Consider the following 21413-nt stretch of genomic DNA (forward strand, 5'->3'; position numbering starts at 1 on the left):
GTTGCTTTCCTTTACTGAATGCAGGCTCTTCTACATTGGTCCTTAAATTAAAAGGAGTAGTTGCCCTGAATCTGGCCCCTGGTCCATGGTCCCTGGCGTCATTCTGTCCACTCTACCTGCCCACAGTGTTTACACAGGACTGGTCAGTTATGAAGGAGATTTCACATCATAGGAGTCCACACTGAAATAGAACAGGGTCAGCGTGGTTTCTGGCTTTTTAGATGTGTGCTGTTTATGAATTCCTCTATTTGCTTTATCAGCCCAGTGCTGTTGACTCTCCAAAATGTGTCCTGTGAAAATGTGTAGCCTTGTAATAGACTGCAGGAGAAGATTATTCAATGTGACTGTTAAAGTTGGCTGAATTTGTTTAATTTGTCATTTTAAGCTGTTTTTTTTTTTTTTTCTTCTTCTAATGCTGAAATTGACTTCAACTTTATTGGACTAGTCATGTAACCACTTAAAATGACCCTTTTGATAGTCAAATGTTATATTTTTGCTTTTCTAAAATATAGCCAACATGGCAGTGACTTCAGAGGGTTGGTCCAGCATTGAACGAGTGACTCATCACAGTCTATCTTTACCCAAGTTTCTCTGTTAGGTCCTTTTGTCCATCCAGCATTGGGGTTTAGCTTGTTCTTCCAGTACTTGGCAGGAAAACATCATATCTTCCTGGAAAAAAAACAGACTTTGAAAAAAAATATATTTTTAACTTTGTGTGCACTCTCTAATTTCGGTGTGTGTGGCGGGAATGCAGGGCTGACCACAGTTTGGCCATGGAGGCCCTGTATCAAGGGCAGCTGAGTGCTCTCCCCTCTGGCTGGAAGGCCCATGAACTTTGTCTGAACTCTGAAGTAGGAATCATTTATATGAGGAGAACTAGTGCATTAGGTTTGTGTTTATCTGTCTATATGCCGCCGTGTGCATGCACTACTAAGCTTCTACAGTATGTGGCCATAACTTTCTGTGCCTCAAAGTCCAAAGAAGAGTAGATATGAAACCAGCAAGGGATTTACCGTAAGCATGTTTGCAGGAGTGTTGAAAATCTGCTGTTGGTTTTTAAGAGTGACCCCCTGTGTATTTTTCTCCTTGTGACTTTCCCATTTTCTGTCTTCATAATAAGCCCCCTCTTCCCGGTTGCTGTTCCTGCTACTCCATAGAATTACGGGCCTGCTTGAGTGCTACAAACCATCCTTTCCATCCCTGTGTGTTGTAACCATAACCACACACTTTTTTAAAAATGTATTTGCAGAGTAATCTAAACTGATCCTAGCCTTTTCTGTCTCTGTGTCTTCTTTAATTCAGGAGTTGATTCCACTCATCTTATGTACTGCCTGCCTTCACCCAGAGCCTAAAGAGAGAGACCAGCTTCTCCACATCCTCTTTAACCTAATCAAGCGACCGGATGATGAGCAGAGGTGCTAACACTTTGTGTCAACAGCCTGTGGTTAAAAAAACTCTGCCTGCCTCCAGTATTTTCTCAAATGTGTGTTTTTGTCTCCAAAGACAAATGATTTTGACGGGCTGCGTTGCGTTTGCGAGGCATGTGGGGCCCACACGTGTCGAGGCTGAGCTACTCCCTCAGTGCTGGGAACAGGTAGAGTACATGCCTACAGGGGTTATTAAATATACTCCTACTGAATTTCACAGCTTTGAGATCATATTACTGATTTATAAATGGTCTCTAATCTGTTTTCTTTTTAAACATCTGAAGTTTATTTGAAATTCATGAATAATGCTAAAGTGATCAGGTGTGTAAATATTTAGATTTAATTAGCATACAGTCTGTTTGCTTGGCATTGTGATGTGAACCTTTCTGTAGCACTTGAATTTATAAGACCCGTCTCTGTTTTTGTTTTTTAATTTCAGTTCAAAGATGGGAAGTATACGTATGAATGATTTGCGTTTTCTCTGTATTTTTGTTTTGCTTTTTGTTGTTTTCCCACTTTTTCTCTCATAAAAACACTCAAAGGTTAGAAATGCAAACATGTCAGATCTTTCTGATTTGGGAATCTGTTAGCAATACCTCCATAGGCGTCCTTGAGTTAAATGGGTTAGCGGTTTGGTCTTCATTGCCACCTGTGTCACCACATGCAACACATGTGTGATAAACAAAATCTGCTCCCATGACAACGGCCGCTGCCACCAGTTTGGAGTCTGAGAATCTGCGCAGAAAGACAAATAGTGGTTTCCACAGGGTCAGGATGTTGCTGATACTCGAGTTGTTTCCATTCCATGGTGGCTGCACTCCCGTCTGCCTCTCCTTTTCTTTCAATTTCTATTGCTCTTTCTTTAAACACTTCAATTCCTCTAAACTTGTCTTCTCCAGATTAACCACAAATATCCAGAGAGGAGATTGTTGGTGGCAGAGTCCTGTGGAGCCTTAGCACCTTACCTGCCTGTAAGAACACATTATGAATGCAACATATTCAAGTTACAGTATATGATGAATATGGGCCTAAAGTGCAGACTAAGCTTTCATTTGTGAAGCATTAATCTATTGCAATAACTGTTGAGAAATGTTTATACTTTATAGACAATCCCCTATTTTCAAGGGCTTAAGTGTAATTGGACACTCCTTATTATTTCTTCATCAATTGAGTGGGCTGTGAGTTAATTCCAGGTGTGGCATTTTCATTTGGAAGGGGTTGCGAGGAAAGTAAACTATCAGAAGGGCTCATAATCCAAATGCAACCCACACCACGGTATAGCTTCCTGCTTCCAGTGGAAGTGGTTTTACCAATTAAATCTGAAGAGCACGGGGATTCACGGTGTGCTCGGACTGAGCCAGGTGCAGCTACGTTGATTGGATGGTGCTTTAAAGAGAAGAAGTATAAGAAGAAGAATGATCCAGGACAAATTTTAAAAGCAACGTGGGAGTTCTTGAAAGCAAAAATGGCAAATCAGTTGCCTAATGTCAACCCGATCATAAATCTTTTTCCAATTTCAAACAAGAACAACTGAAAACAGCTGTTTTAAAGACCTGGCAAAGCATCACAATAGAGGAAACCCATTGTTTAGTGATGTTCATCAGTTCCAGACATCAGGCAGTCGTTGCCTACAAAAGATTCTTCTAAATATAGACTGTATAAAAACAATGAGTGAAATTTCTTGAGAGTTAATAAATATCTTTGCTCACCCACAATTCGGAAATAATCCATTTAAGCCCATACTCATCATGTACTAAATGTAGAATTATAAAATATGACCTGAATGAATTCTCAGTCGGTCTTTTTTTTTTTTTTGCTGTCACTGTTTGTCTCTGTAGAAGGAGATTCGCAGCTCCCTGGTGCTGTCCATGTTGCAACAGATGCTTGCTGAGGATAAGGCGGACATGGTCAGGGAGGCTGTGGTCAAGAGCCTGGGTATAATTATGGGTTACATAGATGACCCAGATAAGTATTCCCAGGTGTGTATCTTTGTAGATGAACATGTATGAGAGTGATTTGTTTTAATGATGTCCACAACTGCTATTCTGCATTGTATGTATTACGCCAGGATTTTACAACTGCTTTTGTGGGTGAGACTGAGTGTTGCTCTATTGTTTGTCTGTTTTTATTCCAGGGTTTTGAGCTGATGCTGCTGTCTCTTGGAGACCCATCAGAGCGGGTGGTCAATGCGGTCCACCAGGTCTTCATCCCTGCCTTTGCTGCCTGGACCACAGAGCTGGGCACCCTGCACACTTCACTCATTCCTTCTCTACTGGCACGTATAGAGAAACTACATACAGTAAGTGTCTTTCATTTCAGTCTTGGCATAGTGCATATATAAAATTGCACTGTCTCACTTTCCATAATATGTGCTGCTTCTTTCTCTAGCAAGGAGAACATGGTCTAGATGAACACAAGCTACATGTTTTCCTGTCAGCCCTTCAGTCTCTTATCCCTCCTCTGTTCGCTGTGGTGCTGCAGAATGCACCCTTCACCAGCAGAGTCAAACTCCATGGTGACATACCTGCAATTGAAGGTAGGATGTTTACAAACACACACAGGTCAATTGTAAAAGAAATGCAGAAACCTAAGCAGAAGTAGAGGTTTGTATTTTAGTGTGACTAAAATGCAACTTTCAAACATTTTTCATTCACATATAGTCTACTGGTGCTAGTGTGGCCTTTAAGCCTTTGACATTTATTATTCAGTTTCTGCCTTGGTCCTCTATCTTTGGATTTGCAGTGACTCGATTTCCCCGGCCAGCTTCTCCCCTCCAAGATGTGGCAACCATCATCGGCAGCAGGGAGATGCTGAGTGCCCTGCTGCAACTCTATGACCACCAGCTGGAGCATGAAGGAACCACTGGATGGGAGAGCCTGCTATGGGTGGTCAACCAGCTGTAAGAAAAGCACGCACACACATACACTCAAACCCATGAAGCTTGGTTTTGATCACTTCAGTGACTTAAAATAACTCATCGTAACCTAAACCAAGGCTTACTATAACCTTAAGCTATCGTGGTAAAATGCAGTGACTAATGTTATGAGGATGTGGTTGTTATCCTCAGAGGGAAGAGGGACCTTATAATGGGAGGTTAAACACATTAAAGACATTCTAGATTTCCTCACAACACAAGTAACACAAGTGTAATCGGCACATGTCTACTAACATCGGTCGGCAAGGTCTGTCATCTCGGTTGTGGGCAAAAGACCTGCAACTGACAAATAAAGGCTATCTCATCTCTCTCAACATACTTTAAAAAAAAAAAAAAAAAAGATGTATGAAAGAATGCCCATTGTCATTAACAACATGGACTCAGACTACTAATTTCTATTTTTTTTCCTTTCTTCTGTTTTTTTTAAACAGCCTACCGCAGCTCATAGAGATTGTGGGTCGCATAAATGTGACATCATCAACTTGTGTTCATGAATTTTCTCGCTTTTTCTGGAGATTCTGCCGCACCTTTGGCAAGATCTTCACCAACACTAAGGTAAACCTGTGATAACTGAGTAAACCATGACAGTTTAGTCTTAATAAGCATTCTTAAAGTTTCCTCCAGTTTAGCTCATTTCAACCCACCTTGTTTACCTGAACAGGCACACTTGTTTTTAGAATACTGAATGGTGTTTAGAGCTGAGGCCACTAAAAAAATCTATTCTGTCATGTCATATACATAGTGCAACTACAATAAATGTGTCAGTTTACTGTGTATACGTTCATTCTTAGTTTGATATTTAAAGATATCTTTAAAGTTCATATGGTGTGTGTGTGTGTGTGTGTGTGTGTGTGTACAGTAAATGCCAATATTTATAAGTATTATGCTGGCATTTTATCATTGTGACTTTTGCAGGTTAAACCACAGTTCCAGGAGATTCTCCGACTGTCTGAAGAGAACGTTGGTAAGGGCAGCTTTAGCCTAGACGCAGATGTGCAAGTGTAAGGTTTTCTCAGCTCTCTCAAGAAACTGTTGATAGGTGGAGTTCAGACGCTGACACTGTTGATGTAAACAAGCTATTTGGAGTCTGTTATGGGTGTTTCCATCTCCTTTTTTATAAATTCCAAACATGTTTATTTAATTATAAAGAGGTGCTTGGTCTTATGTGGCTGCCAAGTGTTTTAGTTTTGGTATTGTGGCCACTGATGAAATGTGTTTTGTATGGAGACCCAGGCTGTGTTGAGGTCATCGGGACCTTTTCTGACATTTTTATAAAACCACAACAGTATAACATGCATGGTGAGGCCACAGTGTCACACATATACTCATGTTAACAAATGTGAACCCAGTACATTGGGTTGAAAATGACCTCGTCATGTCATATTTGTTTGTGTCTCGGCTCATTTCTAATCTTCTTGATTAACTGAATTTATTGCGTTCATTGTTATGATCGGCTTTTGTTCTCCTGTCAGATGCTTCAGCAGGGAATGGTATTCTCACCAAAGCCACAGTTCCTATTTATGCCACTGGAGTGCTGACATGTTATAACCAGGTAAATTAACAGCTGCTCAGAAACTAACAATCGTGATCAGACTTTTTGATAGTTTGTAGATTTCTTCAAGATTTAGGTAATCTGAATGATGGAATAAATGTTATACTACCATTTTATTAAAAAAAATAGCTAAGTCTTTATCTTGGTTGGTTTGAGTTTTCCAGGGAGACAATTTTTTGATTAATTAGACAATTTGTGACAGAATCACTTTATTTTACAAATCTGGTCTATGCAATCTAAATATACACGTATTTGCAAGTTGGAACTGGATCCAGCAGCCACAATTTGCAAATACATGTGTTTGCAAGTTCAAATACATGTATAAAATTCACTCCTAATGCCTGAGGTTAGCTGTCTGTCTAAGTGCAGTGTTTTGCATCAACTTTTAACACAGTGTCAATGTTCAGAGCGGCCAGACTAAAAAGAGAATAAAATTAACCGCACTCTTATAAATTATATACAGGTGTTACAGTGAAATACATGAAATTGTCACAAGTATGCTGTCATCTCTCAAAAGGAGGAGGATCGCAAGCTGTTGGTGGGTTTCCTAGAAGATGTTATGACAACCCTGTCTCTGTCCCATGCACCTCTTGACAGCCTGAAAGCCTCCTTTGTAGAGCTGGGGTAAGCTGAAGTGTGTGTGTGTGTGTGTGTGTGTGTGTGTGTGTGTGTGTGTGTGTGTGTGTGCGTGCGCACCCATTTATAAGAATGTGGCAGGTTCTTTTATACAGTTACTCGTTTGTTGTTTTAACTTGACAGTTTGAAAGTTAATGATTACTTAATCGGGTTGTTTTGTGTTTTTTCAGTGCCAACCCAGTGTACCATGAGCTGCTGCTAACTGTTCTGTGGTATGGGGTGGTCCACACGTCTGCTCTTGTCCGGTGTACGGCAGCACGGATGTTTGAGGTACAAACACACAAGCACAAAAGGTTTTTTTGGAAGGAAAAAAAAAAACTGTACCACAGTTGAAACATTGCACTAAAATGTATTTTAGTAAAATATAGACCAATGAAGCTGCACAATTATGGATAAAATCCTAATAATTTTTAATGCATTGTAGACATTTTTATTATGTAGTTATTGTTGTTGTATTGTGTTAAAGAATCTAAGTTGGTAGATAATGATTATCAATACATGTATAGTTTCACTGAGCTAAAAATGGTCAGTTGTGGAGTTATAAACAATATAGACTCAATATTCACATTTCCATATTTGCTATACTTGTGCTAGCTTTGCTTGCTGTTGCTGCTCTTGAACATTTGTTATTAAGCTGTTCTGCCCTTTAAATGTGAGTAAAGACTGTAGCATTTAGCTTATCAGTGCTCTGGTTCCAACCTTATGACTAGACCCTCAGACCTTTGACTGCACACTCATCCCAGTAGCGACAACATAAATATCTGCTACATGTCAGAAAAAACCTGAGGTCAGTACCCTGAAAGTACGGCATAGTTGAAGGAGCTGAAGGCCTGTTCCCTTTCAGTGTTGTTGGAAAGTATAATTTAATCAGAAATGTTCTTTTGTGAATTTTTTTTTTTTTTTTTTATGTTTTCAGAATTTCAGATCCTGTGGAAACATAATACTGCTGTTATTTTGTAAAGGGAGACAATACCTTCTCTGTTTTCTTCAGCTGATTGGATCCATATTAAACCAGCCTCCCAAGGCAAAAGTCCTGGCCAAAGCCATAAGAGACATGAGATCTCGTTTGTCCACACTTTAGGTCAAATACTGGGATGAGACTCTAGGCATAGCATTGGAACCTGGCCTTTGTTGATCTGAACTGGGGGAGGAGGAGTGGTAGGCCGTATTCATTCCCCCCTGTTTTGTGAACGACTCGTTCTTTCCCAGAACACCTCACTGTCACCATTTCATAGTGTGTAGCTGTCCACCATTACCAAAACTGTGGATCAAAAAGTGGCCCTTTACCACAGATGCCAGATCAAATTACTCTCAGCTATTTTATAATCTGGCGTGTGTGGAAAGAGCCCGCTGTTTTATGCTCACTGTATTGTAACAATACTTGTGCAATTTTAGCTATGTTGGCTTTGCCATGTGTGCATACCTGAGATTGCATGTGTGTGCGTGCGTGTGTGAACGAGTGTGTGTACACACTTGCTTGAAACATACAGTGCTGTTCCGTGTCTTGCAGCTATTGTTCTTGTCATTGTATATCACTTTCTTCCTATCTTTTTGTGTTTTTCTTTTCCCTTCCTTCTTTATTTTGCTTTTCCCTTTTTTTTTTTTTTTTTTTTTCTTTCTCTATTTATTGCCGGTGTTGCTCGCTCTTGTCCCAAATGCCCCGCCCACCTCTGTGACATCACGGCTGGCTCTGTCCAATCCGATCAGCTGCTGGTGAAGGGGGTGAATGAGACGCTGGTAGCTCAGAGAGTGGTGCCGGCTCTCATCACACTGTCTTCTGACCCTGAAATGTAAGTGAAACAACAACAGCAAACTGCGCCGCGTCTCTCTCCCCCTTCTCTTTGCTGCCTGAGAACTATCACATTTGGACCAGTCTTTACCTGCCAGGAGCAAATTCAGCAGAAAATAAGACAGTATGAACATTGAAATAACCTATTTGTCCAATACATTTTCATTCATTCTTCAAATATAACTCACTCATGTGCATTAGTTTAGAGCGGCTCCTGTTTAGGTTTAGGCTGTGCCATGGGGTAATTCTTCAGCATAACCACGGTGAACTCTTTTATGCATGTACACATCATCAGTCTGCATCACTAACTCATGCCAGCTCTCATTGCCTCATCAGTCTACAACTAATAAGTCCTTTGCCAGAAATGTGGTTGCATATTTCCCATGTGTCAACAGCACAATCCCTGCATGCCTGCGTGTAACCTGCCCCACCTCCTCCTCTTCCTCTCTATCCCACTCTGTGAGAGCAGGGCCCCTTCTGATTGACTCCAAATAGTGGTTGGCAATCCTTTTTTTTTTTTTTTTTTTTTTTTCTTTCTTTCTCTTCCATTTTATATATTCTACCTTTACCTCTTTCTTTCACCTCGCTTTCTTCTTTATACATTTCCCTCCTTCCTGCTGTCTCTGTCCCCTCCCATGGCACCCCTCCCTCTCTCTCATCCTGCTGTGTGGTGGGTTTGCAGTTGATTCTCCGAGGCATGAGTGAAGCATTAGTAGATCGCCGGGCGGCTCCAGCCCTTATAACTCTGTGCAGTGGGCCTGAATTGTGAGTCAATCAACACAGAAAAATCTCTCTGTAAACACTGTCCTTTTGTGGGCTGCATCCTTGCAGTGGTGCGTTCGTATAAAAAGAAGAAGAAGAAGAAATTTCTTGAATCTGTCTTGCTGAGCTGGCATCAATATGATGCCAGAAGTCTAAGTCTTATTTCGCTAACACAGCAGTTTTTCTAACCACAACAAAATCCAGTGAACGAGGAAGTAAGAGCCTGAGTTCGCTGGCCTCTCTTTCTTACCTCCCGTTTTCAATAACCACTGATGTCAACCCAGTGACTCACACTGACTAACAACATCTGTGCTTGGATAAATAGTTAAGTCTCCACTCTCTAGTCCAACAGGAAAATGTTTATGCATATTCATTTTGGTGATCTTTAGATTAATTAGCAAACAAATTTGATTCAGCCCTGTGTCACGCTATAAGCTGGTAAACACATAGCACACTATAAACAACAGCCTGTCTTCTGAGCCATGTCGTGACAATAATTCAAAGGGTTTTTTTGGCATGGATCTATCAAACTCGACACTAATGAAATTTGTGGCATCACTGCTGGAATGCAGCCCCATTCATCTCACGTCTCTGTAATGAAATACATTTTTGGGTGCATATGCTTGTCCCCAAATTGTACTGTGAACACAAATTGATTTAACTTTTAATGCATGTTTTTTTTTTTCCTTTTTCTTTGTCGCCTTAAAAAATTGGCTTCACATGTTTTGCCGTATCTACAATTAGCAGTTTATAAATTTAAAATTAATGTTAAGAGAAATGATGAGAAACGTTCTTTTTTCCTCCAATGATCTCTCAGATGACCTCTGGCTTTTCTAGTCCTACTGACTGTGAAATGATTATTTAACATCACTCTAACGCCCCCTCCCCATTAACCTTGCTTACTTCCATTCATCGCAGTCATTAATTCAAGTGATTAATGTCAGATATTCTTATTATTGTTTTGTATTTTTACAGCAGATTTAAGATTTTCATTTGTAGTTGGATTTTCTTCAAGAAAGATATAAATATATATAACTGTACCTTATCTTATAGTCCACTGATTTCTAAATATAGATGTGGGTCAAATAATATTCACAAAGACTTAGCATTTTGGTGCTCTGTAAAGTCAGATGAGCTCCCAGATCTTGGCTAAATTGATCATTACTGCTCAGATGATCACCATTTCAGATGCTCAGTCCAAACACAAACTCTCTATATAGCAGCTCTGTCATTCAAGTACTCAAAGCACTGATGGGTCATGCACTTGACACTTTACTTGACACATGTAAATTTCACTGTTTATGGACATGTAATAACTTGAGCATAATGTAGAGCCTGATCTGGCACTACAGTAACCATCTCAGTCATCATTGTGGTGACCAGTGTGTCATTACACTGTAATCACTATATTTATGCAAAACCTAGAACATGTGTTAGCCACAGTAGTCCTAATTCTTTGACTTGTTGTGGGTTTTAGTATAAATGCTTGCTTGACACTGGATATGGCACTGTAATAACAAAATTTACACAAATGAAAAATTTTAAGTCAATTCTGGAATCCGTTAGCTGCACTGTTTAAAAAAATCCCTTACATGCCTTTCATCTTATGACATACCCTGAACACATCTCACTTCTTTTAATGTGGTTAACCCAATAATCTGGTGTTTCCCACATTATGAAATGAATCTGAAAACCTTTTTCCAGATAATGTTTGACTCATTCTAATTCTGCCATAATGGCACGCTAATAGAGTGTTAGAATGCCTGAAATAGTGATTAACTGACTATCTATGGTCAAAGCATTTTCTTGCATTCTTGCTGTTTGTAGCTCAGTGAGGATCTCTACTATTCCTGCCTTTGGTACCATAATGGAGACTGTCACTCAAAAAGAGGTGGGGAACTGTCAAAATACACAGTGATGAAATTAATTGAAAGCATTTTTAAATTCATCATCATTCTAAAATGTCTAAAAATACTTTTGCTTGCGTGTGTTTAGCTGCTGGAGCGTGTAAAGATGCAGCTGGCGTCATTCCTGGAAGACCCTCAGTACCAAGACCAGCACTCTTTGCACATGGAGATCATCAGGACATTCGGAAGGGTTGGGCCCAACGCAGAGCCACGCTTCAGAGACGAGTGTATGAAAATGACTAACTGTTTAAAAGGGGACTTTATGCTCAAATTTCCAGCTCAATGTGTTTGTTCTTGGACTCCAATTGAGGAGCTTTGCAGGATTCACTGCTTAAGAAAATTCCTGTTTACCTTAAACTGGGCTTGAGTGCAGACTCTCAGCTCATGCTCTGTAACGAGGCGTTTTAAGTTTCTTTCCCTTAAAGGCCACACTTCCTTTAAGCCAACTTTTTTCTGGTTGGCTTCCCCTCACAATCAAAATATTTGAACAACTGGTGGATTGAGCTTTGTTGTCTGGGATTACCATATAGTGGGTATCCGCTCCTACTGTCATCATTGAGAGCTACGCGTAGGAAAAAGCTTCTGAAACTGACCACTTATTTCATTTTGCTATCTCACCTATGCCAAACCTTGGCCATGTTTGATATGAGCATGCTCCAAAAAATACCAAAAAATAAGGACATCTCATTTTTTTTAAATATGCTTTTTAATCTCTTCATTGTTTTGTTTAATTCTGCTTTTTCTGTGCTCTAACCATTTGCCCCTGTCTTTGCTATTCTCCTAGTTGTGCTTCCACACCTTCACAAGCTTGCTCTAGCTAACAACAGCCAGAGCGTTGAAAACAAGAGGATTGACATTGCCACTCAGCTGTTTGAGGCCTACAGCGCCCTCTCCTGCTGCTGTATCCTTTTAAAGGTCATGGTTCACAGTCCATGTAAGCTGTTTAGAAATGGATTTCCATTCTTAAATGAAAAAGCAATTTAACTGTCACTCTACGTGATAAGACCTAATAGCTTAAAACTAACTTACTCCAAGAGGAAATATGAGTCCACTCGTCCTTTTAATACTCCTGTACTTATGTGTTTCCAAATGATTTACCAGAAGTCAGTGTCAAGTTTGGTTAGGGTTCAGGGTTAGATGTTGTAACTGTAAGTCAGTAAGAAGAACCTAAGCGTTACCAGTTATTTCCTAGCTATCCTTGTGAGATGTGCTGGTATGTATCAGTGTGGTCTCGGTGCCTCTGTGTATGGATCACTGTGTGTATTGGCAGGATTTAACTATCATTTGGCAGAAGGAGAAAGGAAAAATAAGCTGCCTCCATTTTGGGGCCAGATGTAATTACAGGGTTGGTTAAGCAGAGGAAAGGATGAGAGAGGGAGAAAGTGTGTGAGTGGAGGGAAAGGACTGAACATCAGCTCCAATCCTTAGGAACAGTTCCCAGGACAGAACTCACGTTTATATCATCTCTGCCGTTTCTGTCATCCCTCTTTTCTCTGATTCTTTTTCCTCTATTTCTCTTTTACTCTTCTTTTTTTTTTTTTTTTCCCCTCTTCTCTTTTTCATCTTTACTGACAACCCAACCCCACCCAGGTCCAACACACACACACACACACACACACACACACACACACGGCAGCTGTTGAGGTTCATTCCTGTGGATTTTTGTCAGGCTGTGATTTTATAGTGCAGTAGTGTCCAGGAGGTATAGCCCTGACCTCAGAGCCTCTACCTCCCACTGCACTTCTTTCTCCTGTAATCAGTGCGACAAGCTCTGAAAGTGTACATTTCCATCCCTAAAAATAAAGACGTGCTCACCGCTGGTCCCATATAGTTTCACTGGGTTTGATGGGTGGCAAAACACATGCAGTCTAGGATGAAGGAACATGGAGTAAAGTTTGTGTGAACCTATTTTCATTCTCAGATGGGTGGAGTGTGCCCTGTAGCTATAAAGTAATGAAGTGAATTTTTAATTGTAATTACTATTGATTTCATCAGCAGCAAAATATTTTAAATTGTCCTGAAGTAAACCCCTCCCATCTGGTGATTCCCGGAAACACTGTTATTGCTCAGTAGTATTACTAACTGTCTGACCTTGGAATCACCAGTTCTTTAGTTTACATGTCTATACAAGTAGCAACAAGAACAAGATAGTAAATTGTAAAAATCCTCCTATGTTATTATATCCCAATATTCATCCTTCCAGACTAAGTGCATTTTGCAACTTTTCTTTTTAATGAAAAAAGCAAAAATCTTTCAAATTTGTTTACTGTATTAAGTTTAAAAGTTCAAATTGCATGTATTGTTTTAAGAAATAGATTGCATTTATTCTTTTTTTCCCTTTCTTTTCTGTTTTACTGTATTTGATCTAATTTAGTAGTTGTGATTTGTGGAGAACCAAGTAGTTTTAAAAGGACTTTAAACTGAACACTTGCATTTGAGTTTCTGGTTAAGCCCTTAACTTTCAGTCCAGTCATTTCCGAGGAGGTGATGGTCAACCATTTCCTGCCTGGTCTCAGGTGTCTGCGTGCTGACATGGAGCAACTCTCTCCAGAGCATGAGGTCAGGAGAAAACACAAAGACATGCTTGCACATTCATATAAGCCTGACTGATATATTGATATTGGCATTCATAACAACCAATAAGTTAAAATGAAAAAATTAAAGAAGACAGCCTTGAACCATGAATGTAGATGTAGCATAGCTTAGCCATTAGAGGAGTATACAGTGGTCCCTCGCTATAATGCGGTTCACCTTTTGAGGTGTCGCTGTTTCACGTAATTTTTTTTTTTTTTTTTTTTGGGTGCAATTTTGCATGCGTTTTGTTTTTTTGTTTTTTTGTTTTTTTTGTTTGTTTTTTTTAGGTGCGCGCTGTGTTCTGCTTTCTGATTGGCTGTAGACTATTGTCAATCAATCTTGTGCCCCATCTCTTGTCCAGTACAGAATGCGTTCAGCTTTTCAAATTTGCATAAATCTTCGATTGCTAGCAGTGTGACTCTGAAGTGCTGTACTGTATGTTTGTAAGTTTTGTCCAACAAACACAAAAATGTCGATGAAACATTTTGCACCGCCATAGGCAAGAGAGAAAAGTGTGGAAATGTTCGAGCATGTCGGAGAAAAGTGTATAAAGTGTGTAATGAGGGGTTTTACAGCCATAAAACATCATAACAATAAAAATCAAGTTAGCTACTCTGCGAATTTCACCTATCACCTGCTATTTTTAGAATGTAACTACCGCGATAAACGAGGGACCACTGTACTATAACGGAATTGTAACACCAGCAGGATTTCTTTACATTTGCTTGCTTGTAAAAATCTACAATCCCAGTGAGAGAGGGTGTATCATGGGGATGGTTATCGACTGTTATGCCGGGCTTTCTGCTTCAGGCTCTGTGTGTGATCACATAAAATCGAGTGCTCCTGTAAGTACAGCCTAGTCCAGTCAGACATCAGATGATGATGATTAAAAAAAAAAAAAGATTCAACATTGTTGCATTTTGATTAGATTAGTGGTTCAGAAAGTCCAGTAATCGGGTGGTCTGGCAAAGAGATCGGTAAAATAAACATTTTAATTTGAGTTCTCAGTGCTGCTGTTTATTTTAAATAAGACAGCAGCATATTAGTGCTCTGAAATTTTAAGTTCATTCATTTAAACATTAAAGGTAAATGTTCTGCAGCCAAATACAGCAGATGTGAAATCTGCTGTTTAACTCTAGTCCTGTGTTTTAGTAGCTGCAGTTCCAGTAAATTATAAAAACACGTATAAATTTTCTTCATTATCAAACATACACATTCCAGCAACAATGTGATGCACAGTTTGTGCTGCTATAATTTGTACGGTGGCAGGGATTAACAGCTTGCACATAGAAAACATATACCCCAGCAGAGAATCTTTCCTACACTCCATGGTCTGTAATGCATGCTGTAAATACAAAAATCATTGAAAACATGGTCAAGATAAACTCCTCCTGACCAGGTTATGTGTTCAGCAATAGTTACCATGGTGATTTAGCCAGTTAAATGGAGAGCAGCTTTCGTGTTACAGAAAACTCTGACTTCAAGCCCAGCGTTGCTTGGTAAACCATTAATCTTGCTTTTTTGTGATGATCAAACAAGATTGTTTTTAAGATGCATTGTGATGCAGGACTCGTAATTAATAAATGTTAAGGAGATCTGAAGCCTGAAAGGAAAGACATATTGGCCTATGTGAAAGATTTACATAAACAAATAGTGGTGTCAGTCTTTAAAATTCTATATTGTTTGGCCTCTAAACTCTACACATCATATTCGTGCGTGCATACACATGTGTTTGCATGCTTTTATGTTCCTTTGGGGTTGCTAATTCAAACATGTGGACCTATCCAATGTGCTGACTGCTTGGGAATAAGTGAACAGCTGAAAGCTGTTTTTATTGATGAGCCACATCGTCTACCTTTTTTTTTTGTTTTTTTGTTTTTTTTGTTTTTTTGCTACTGATCTGTGATCTCGAGCTTTCTCAGACACACTCATACACACACCTCTCATATATATTTGTGTCTTGGAATCTCACGCGATCCGTTTCATGTGAACATTTAGCCAAGGTGACTAATGATCAGCTGACTCTTTCATTCATAAGACATCGACTCTTGACTGTAAGCTGTGCATACCAGATTAACAGATAAAAAAGGTTTCACGCTGTGAAACATATGAACTCTAAAGGCCTTTATAGGACTAACCCAGCCCAAATAAATACACGAAAATAACAGGAACTAGTTTCAAAAATTTGACAAAATAATTTCCTTTTATTTGCGTCTGTGTTAATTTACTTCACTATTAAATAATTATTATGTTTCCATTTTGCAAGTTCTTCTGTTTTCTATCAATCTGTTGAATAGAAGCAGTCGTTTCTGTTGTTAGCCTGGCTTTGATTAAGCAAAAGACATGAAAGTTAATCCCATAAAACAGCCAATGAATGACAGCCAAGTCCTTTCAACACTCAAGACACACATAGAGAAATGTAGAAGAAAAGACGCACTAAAAACCAGCATGCCAAAATAAAGTGGTTGGGATTGGTTGGGTAAAACACAGTGATGTGAATTAATGTAAAGGTACAAATCACCTGAACAAAACGGAAACATGGAGAAACATTTGGGGTTCTTTTTTTAGCTGAATCTGTTTCTTTCATTCGCAGGTGATTCTTAGCTCAATGATCAAAGAGTGTGAAATCAAGGTGGAAAACAGAGCGATGTCAGACCCACAAGGGTAAGGCTCAACGCACCCCCATTCATACCATTACTTTGCTCTGAAAGGAATGTCAAAATATGGGCTTTTATTGCATAAGACTCTGACAAATGAAGACAGAATGAAGTAGTGAAGGATCCTTACCACGTGGCAAGCGTGAAAGACAGAGCCCATATAGTGGGAGTTTTGGGTTTTTCTGTATCCCCCGTTACGAGTATTTTTAAGTGTCAAAGCCACACGAAAGGAAGATTTTTGATCATGTGTATTTGGAGCTTATTAAAAAGAGGGGCGATAAAAAGTGTATGTTTGTGAGCATGTAGATGCAGGAAGTGTGTATAAGTCTGTGCGAGTAGATTGTGTAAAAGTGTGTTCCCCCGAGGTTACAGCCGTTAAAGTCTCTGCGCTCACGCTGAGAGATTTTTCTTACCTTTTCATTTTGTTCTCCCAAGTCTGGCTTCAACTTCTCTCCCCATAACTGGTAACATGGATTGTTACTTTTTAAGGAGATCTGACCTCTGAGAAAAGAGGTTTGGAAAGTTTTGTACATTTTTAAGCCCCATTTAATTTAATTTTACTGTAAAAACCATGTGATTCTGCGCTCAGTGAATTCTTTACCAAAATAATTATTGAAGTAGGATCGCCTAACATGGATCCAATTCCTTACCACTGAGATTACATATTAGAGTTTCTAAGTCAAGTCTATGAAGTTTGATGTGATATTAAATGCTCATGAACTACAGGTGGTACACAAAAGCATGGACTAAAATGGTTCGCAGGTCATAAAGTGCTTTGAGTTGGTGTTATGTTTGTGCTGGTATTGAGCAATGCAGCTCTTTGGCACCAACTTGTTCTCTGTATCATTCTGAGTCCGAACAAACTCAAAAGAGGAACTTGAGGAGCCGTTAGACTGTAAAAAATCAGGAGGGGCTGAATTGGCAAACAGTATTTCCTTTCTAAAGAAGTGGAGTAGAGGGTGATGTGAGCTCAGACAGATTGCAGAGGGATTTTTGGCATAGTTTTGATTTGATTTTAATACATTCATATCGAAAATGGCTAAAGTTCACTGCTGCGTCATGTCCACGTTCTAACGTTGTCTTTTGTTTTTTTGCATAGCTCCATGTCAATTGCATCCAGTTTGGTGGGTGAGGATGCCAAGACCAAGTTTCTAAGTAAGATGGGTCAGCTGACTACCTCTGGCGCCATGCTGGCCAACGTCTTCCAGAGAAAAAAGTAATCCCAACACTGACCGATTCATCATCTCGAATAACTGACCAAACGCTGCACTCATTGGGAGCATTTCGTTTTACTGGGAGTAAGCAAAAAAAAAAAAGCATATGTTCAGCTTCGAGCAGACGGAAGTCAAGTGTATAGTTGAGTTGATTTCGAGCAATTTTGCTTGAAGTTGTATTGATTTTAAAATCTGTGCAGCAGGACTACTTGTTAAACAGGGATGGTTTTCGCAGCGAAAGCTTCTGAGGTTTTCCTCTGCTCGTATTTTCCTCTCCTCAACTATTAATCACGACAGATGCATCATCAAGGACTAGGATTTTCTTTCATTAGTCAGTGTTAGAATTATCATGTCACAACAGAAAGAGAGGAGAGACGAGAAGAAACTCTACAGTATCGAGACTAACCCACAGCTATAACGAGGAACTCGTTACCTGGACATTTCCGGACTTGAAAGGTATCACTGAGTTTGTTTTAAGTTTTAGTGCAGTACTTCTTGTATCAGAAGAGCCTCACTCGTTTTTGAGAAGCAGAACTCTGAGCGCAGCCTGCGGGGGTTTCATTTACGATGTTAATGGGCGCCATTTTGGATCAAAAGGTTCGAAAGAAGTCTCATTAATTACACTGAAGGTCTGAACCACCAAAAGGCTGCGCGGATTATTTAGAATGCCTTGTACAGTGTCTCTGTACGGCTCTGAAGTATCGCCTACTTGAAACTATTAAAAAGAAAAGTGTCTTGCCTTTATTTCTTCAGTTTCTGGTTTTTGTTTTGATAGCTTCTATTTTATAACTTATTTATGTCTTAATGAAGAAAAACATACTTTATCCCAACTTCCAAAGAAATTTGCACTTCACTTTACTATTACGTTCTTTATTATCTATATTGCTTTTGTTTAATTCAGTCTTACACACGGAGATTATCACTATTGTTAATGATCTTTTTTTTTTAATTTTTTTTATCCATTATGGCAATGTGAAGTTGAAGAGAACACTGATCATAATTATTCCTTCTCTGTCTGTTGCATCTTGTCTCTCAGTGTTGCAGTGTCTCTGATAACTGTACTTTGTTTTTTTCTAACGTGGGGATTTGGTTCTTTTTTTTCTTTGTCGTTCGTTCAATTTGGACATGCTCTAAGAGAAACCGTAAATAAATGTATCATACACTGAACTGAAGAACACGGTACTCATTGTGTATATTTGAAATTCGTGTCTTGGTGTAATAAAAGATGGAGATCAGTTGTGTACTTAAATTTACTTCTGGAAGGTTCATTGAATGCCTGCATGTACCGGGACTTTTTCTTTTTTTTTTTTTTTTTGTCCGCCGCAGTGATTAAGGAGCTCTCACTGTGGCTCAAAGTGTCTGCAGGTGTTAGAAGGCTGTAAAACAAAGTCATTTAACAGGAGAAACGCACACCGCTCCTGCCCGTGTGCTTCAACTTCAAACGTTTCAAGTCTCCTATTGTCTCCTTAGTACAACAAACCAAAGTCCATCTTATGGGACATTCCCAACAACTTAACACCCCCCAAAAAACAGTAATAAAAGCCCAGATCTGCCATCTAGATTACACTATCTCTCAATCCCTGCATGTTTTGGAAAAATGACTTTGTAATGATATGGTCAACTTTGGCCTTAATCTATAAAAGAACACGATTGAACTCAAAGTGTGGACTCTAACTTTCAAATGGGTTTTTGACATCCCTGACTGGCCTGTAGTGGAGTCCAGTACATTGATTTGTGATTGCAAGATCTTATTTAGCGGTCGAACATAAAGCGAGTTGGCCAACACTCTGATAAAGAGCATTTGCATATTCAAGCTAATATTCAACCACCATCACTGATAACTCGCCAGGTGGATAAATAATTGTTACACACTGTTAAGGCATGGCATCGTGGCTTTGTGGGCGTGCCTGTTGTTCTACGTGTGTGGGTAAGTGCATGCTGTGGTATTTATAATTTGCATTCATAGTGAATAGTGTTGTCCAAACAACTCGTGTATCCAGACAGGTGTAGTCTTACACACAGCCGAGTATTTTCTGTTCATGAAAAATCTCCTGGTATTTGTAGGAATTGTCTGAGAGGAGCTCTTACTCACGGATCACATCTGTTTCCAAAGGCAGATGAAGCGATGTAGATCCAGTCCTAAAACCACTGGAACACGATTGCTTTAGGTTTTAAAACTGACTTCCTTTTTTGCCCGTTGCACTTTTCACCGTTTTCAAGTGAGACCATGCCTAACCCATGAAGATTCCTCCAAAATCCTGGTTTCAAACAAGACTGGCTGTTTTGTTCTGTGGAACGTGTGTGTGTGTGTGTGTGTGTGTGTGTGTGTGTGTGTGTGTTACATTAAACAAAACCTTTCAGTGACTTATGTGAGTTTAAGGATGCATTTTTATTTTTTGTGCCATCTAAAATAGTTCTGCTCGGTGAACTTTGACTTGTTATAAGTGATGCTAAGCAACGCAGCCCACATGCTTGCAGAACAGTCTGTGCTCTGACCCAGGTCATTAGAAGTATAATGCTTGTAAACCAGCGTGGTGTTTGCCTGCAAGCAGAGCTCCATTTTTATACATCAAAACAAGCCACAATGCAAGTGTTTTTGAAGTGGGGGGACTAACAAGGACTTCTGTGATAATAATGTAGTTTTGTTGTCGGGGTCAACCTAATGTGGATGTTTGATGCTTTAAAAGTCAAGTTTAGGCCTTTGATTGCTAAGAGCCCAATCTTAATTGCTACTGTAACAGCTGCAGAGGCCCTACCACAAAACAGCTTCTCTCAGCATGTTTCTTTCTCCATTTTTTGTTTGTTTGTAGACAATATGTGCTGTACATTCACATAGATAAATGAGTAATTTATGTTTCTTTTTAAAAATTTCTCAGTCATTTTTCCCCCTCTGGGTGTTCTCTCTTCTTCTGTTTACTTCTCTTCTCTCCAGCCTTTGCCCTATTCATCCAAGGCATAAACATTTGATTTAATATTTGCATAACTGTCGTTGTGAGAACATGTTCTTTTTTTTTTTTTTTTCTCCAAAACATTTCCTTGCTAGACCTGCCAATGTAGGCTTGAACTGATCTGCCATGCAAATTCCCAGGAAAATAACAACTCCAGCTTTTTCTCATTCTTTCCTGGGCAAAGACAACTGCTGCAGTGTTTCCTGGAAGCAATCGCTATACTTTTGTTTTTGTAGAGAAGACACCATCATGGTTGTTCCAGGACCCACGCTCCAGGAACTATGTTGAGCGCAGCCTACTCATGTGTAGTGATGAATGGCTCCTGCAGGAAGCAAAGTGTACAGAAGTGACCACATGCTTTGACTCCTGCTCCAGTGTATGATATATGAATTCATCTCTGCCATGAGGTCATAGCTCATCCTGTCTGACCAATGATGTGGGAAGTATCATCTGACAACCTACAGTACTGTGCAAAACTACATTTTATTTCCAAGGAGACAGACTTTTGTTTAAAGTGGCATTGAGCAATAGTTCTCCTGGCTTTAGAATTCTCTTTTTAATTTTTTATTTATTTATTTATTTTTTTACGCATTTTCAGTCGAGTCTTTTTATCTGACCATTTCAGAGGAATGTTTTTCTTTTCTCAACTTTGTTAAGCTACTTGAGACTGACCTATGAATCATTCGGGCATAAAAAAGTGCTAACTCTAGATGTAACAAAAAACTTAGCAAAGATCCAATTTTAAGATGCATCTTTAGGCACTTTGTTACTAGCAGTCTGTTACAAAAAAAAAACACTATTTGTGTTCTTTAGACAGAAAGACGCAGCTTAACAACCGCAAAACAGTATTTTTACATGTTCCCCAAACATGATTCCCCAAGATGATGAAACTGGAGAAGTGGAGATCATAAGAACAAGTAGCAGGGCAGCAGATGAACAGTATCTGAAAATCATTTTATTAAGACATAGGAAAAATATCCTGCGAAAATCAAATACAGGACCTGAGAGATGC

At 39.4% G+C, this 21413-nt stretch overlaps 1 protein-coding gene across 9 annotated transcripts in view; it reads left to right on the top strand.

The window, feature by feature from the left end:
• The window catches only part of relch (RAB11 binding and LisH domain, coiled-coil and HEAT repeat containing), a 37785-nt gene extending 19097 nt beyond the window's left edge, over window positions 1-18688 (top strand). For 6 of the 9 annotated variants that reach the window (XM_086306003.1, XM_086306005.1, XM_086306009.1 and 3 more), the window contains 19 exons: window positions 1303-1415; window positions 1504-1594; window positions 2327-2398; window positions 3266-3406; window positions 3562-3726; window positions 3816-3963; window positions 4170-4326; window positions 4794-4917; window positions 5278-5326; window positions 5835-5914; window positions 6432-6538; window positions 6721-6820; window positions 8258-8340; window positions 10929-10992; window positions 11097-11235; window positions 11793-11909; window positions 13479-13567; window positions 16176-16246; window positions 17339-18688. In XM_086306003.1, the coding sequence (XP_086162129.1) occupies window positions 1303-1415; window positions 1504-1594; window positions 2327-2398; window positions 3266-3406; window positions 3562-3726; window positions 3816-3963; window positions 4170-4326; window positions 4794-4917; window positions 5278-5326; window positions 5835-5914; window positions 6432-6538; window positions 6721-6820; window positions 8258-8340; window positions 10929-10992; window positions 11097-11235; window positions 11793-11909; window positions 13479-13567; window positions 16176-16246; window positions 17339-17459 (2031 nt within the window). In that variant the 3' untranslated portion in view covers window positions 17460-18688. Of the gene's footprint in view, window positions 1-1302; window positions 1416-1503; window positions 1595-2326; window positions 2399-3265; window positions 3407-3561; window positions 3727-3815; window positions 3964-4169; window positions 4327-4793; window positions 4918-5277; window positions 5327-5834; window positions 5915-6431; window positions 6539-6720; window positions 6821-8257; window positions 8341-9021; window positions 9105-10928; window positions 10993-11096; window positions 11236-11792; window positions 11910-13478; window positions 13568-16175; window positions 16247-17338 lie in introns of those variants that run through there. The other 3 variants (XM_086306004.1, XM_086306008.1, XM_086306010.1) reach the window with 2 other exon arrangements.
• The last annotated feature ends 2725 nt before the right edge of the window (window positions 18689-21413 follow it).

The sequence above is a fragment of the Aulonocara sp. 'chitande type north' Nkhata Bay genome, linkage group LG9 (genome assembly GCF_057382095.1).
Source record: "Aulonocara sp. 'chitande type north' Nkhata Bay isolate Kocher_YH1m ecotype deep benthic linkage group LG9, A_spYH_male_GT1.1, whole genome shotgun sequence".
NCBI lineage: Eukaryota > Metazoa > Chordata > Actinopteri > Cichliformes > Cichlidae > Aulonocara > Aulonocara sp. 'chitande type north' Nkhata Bay.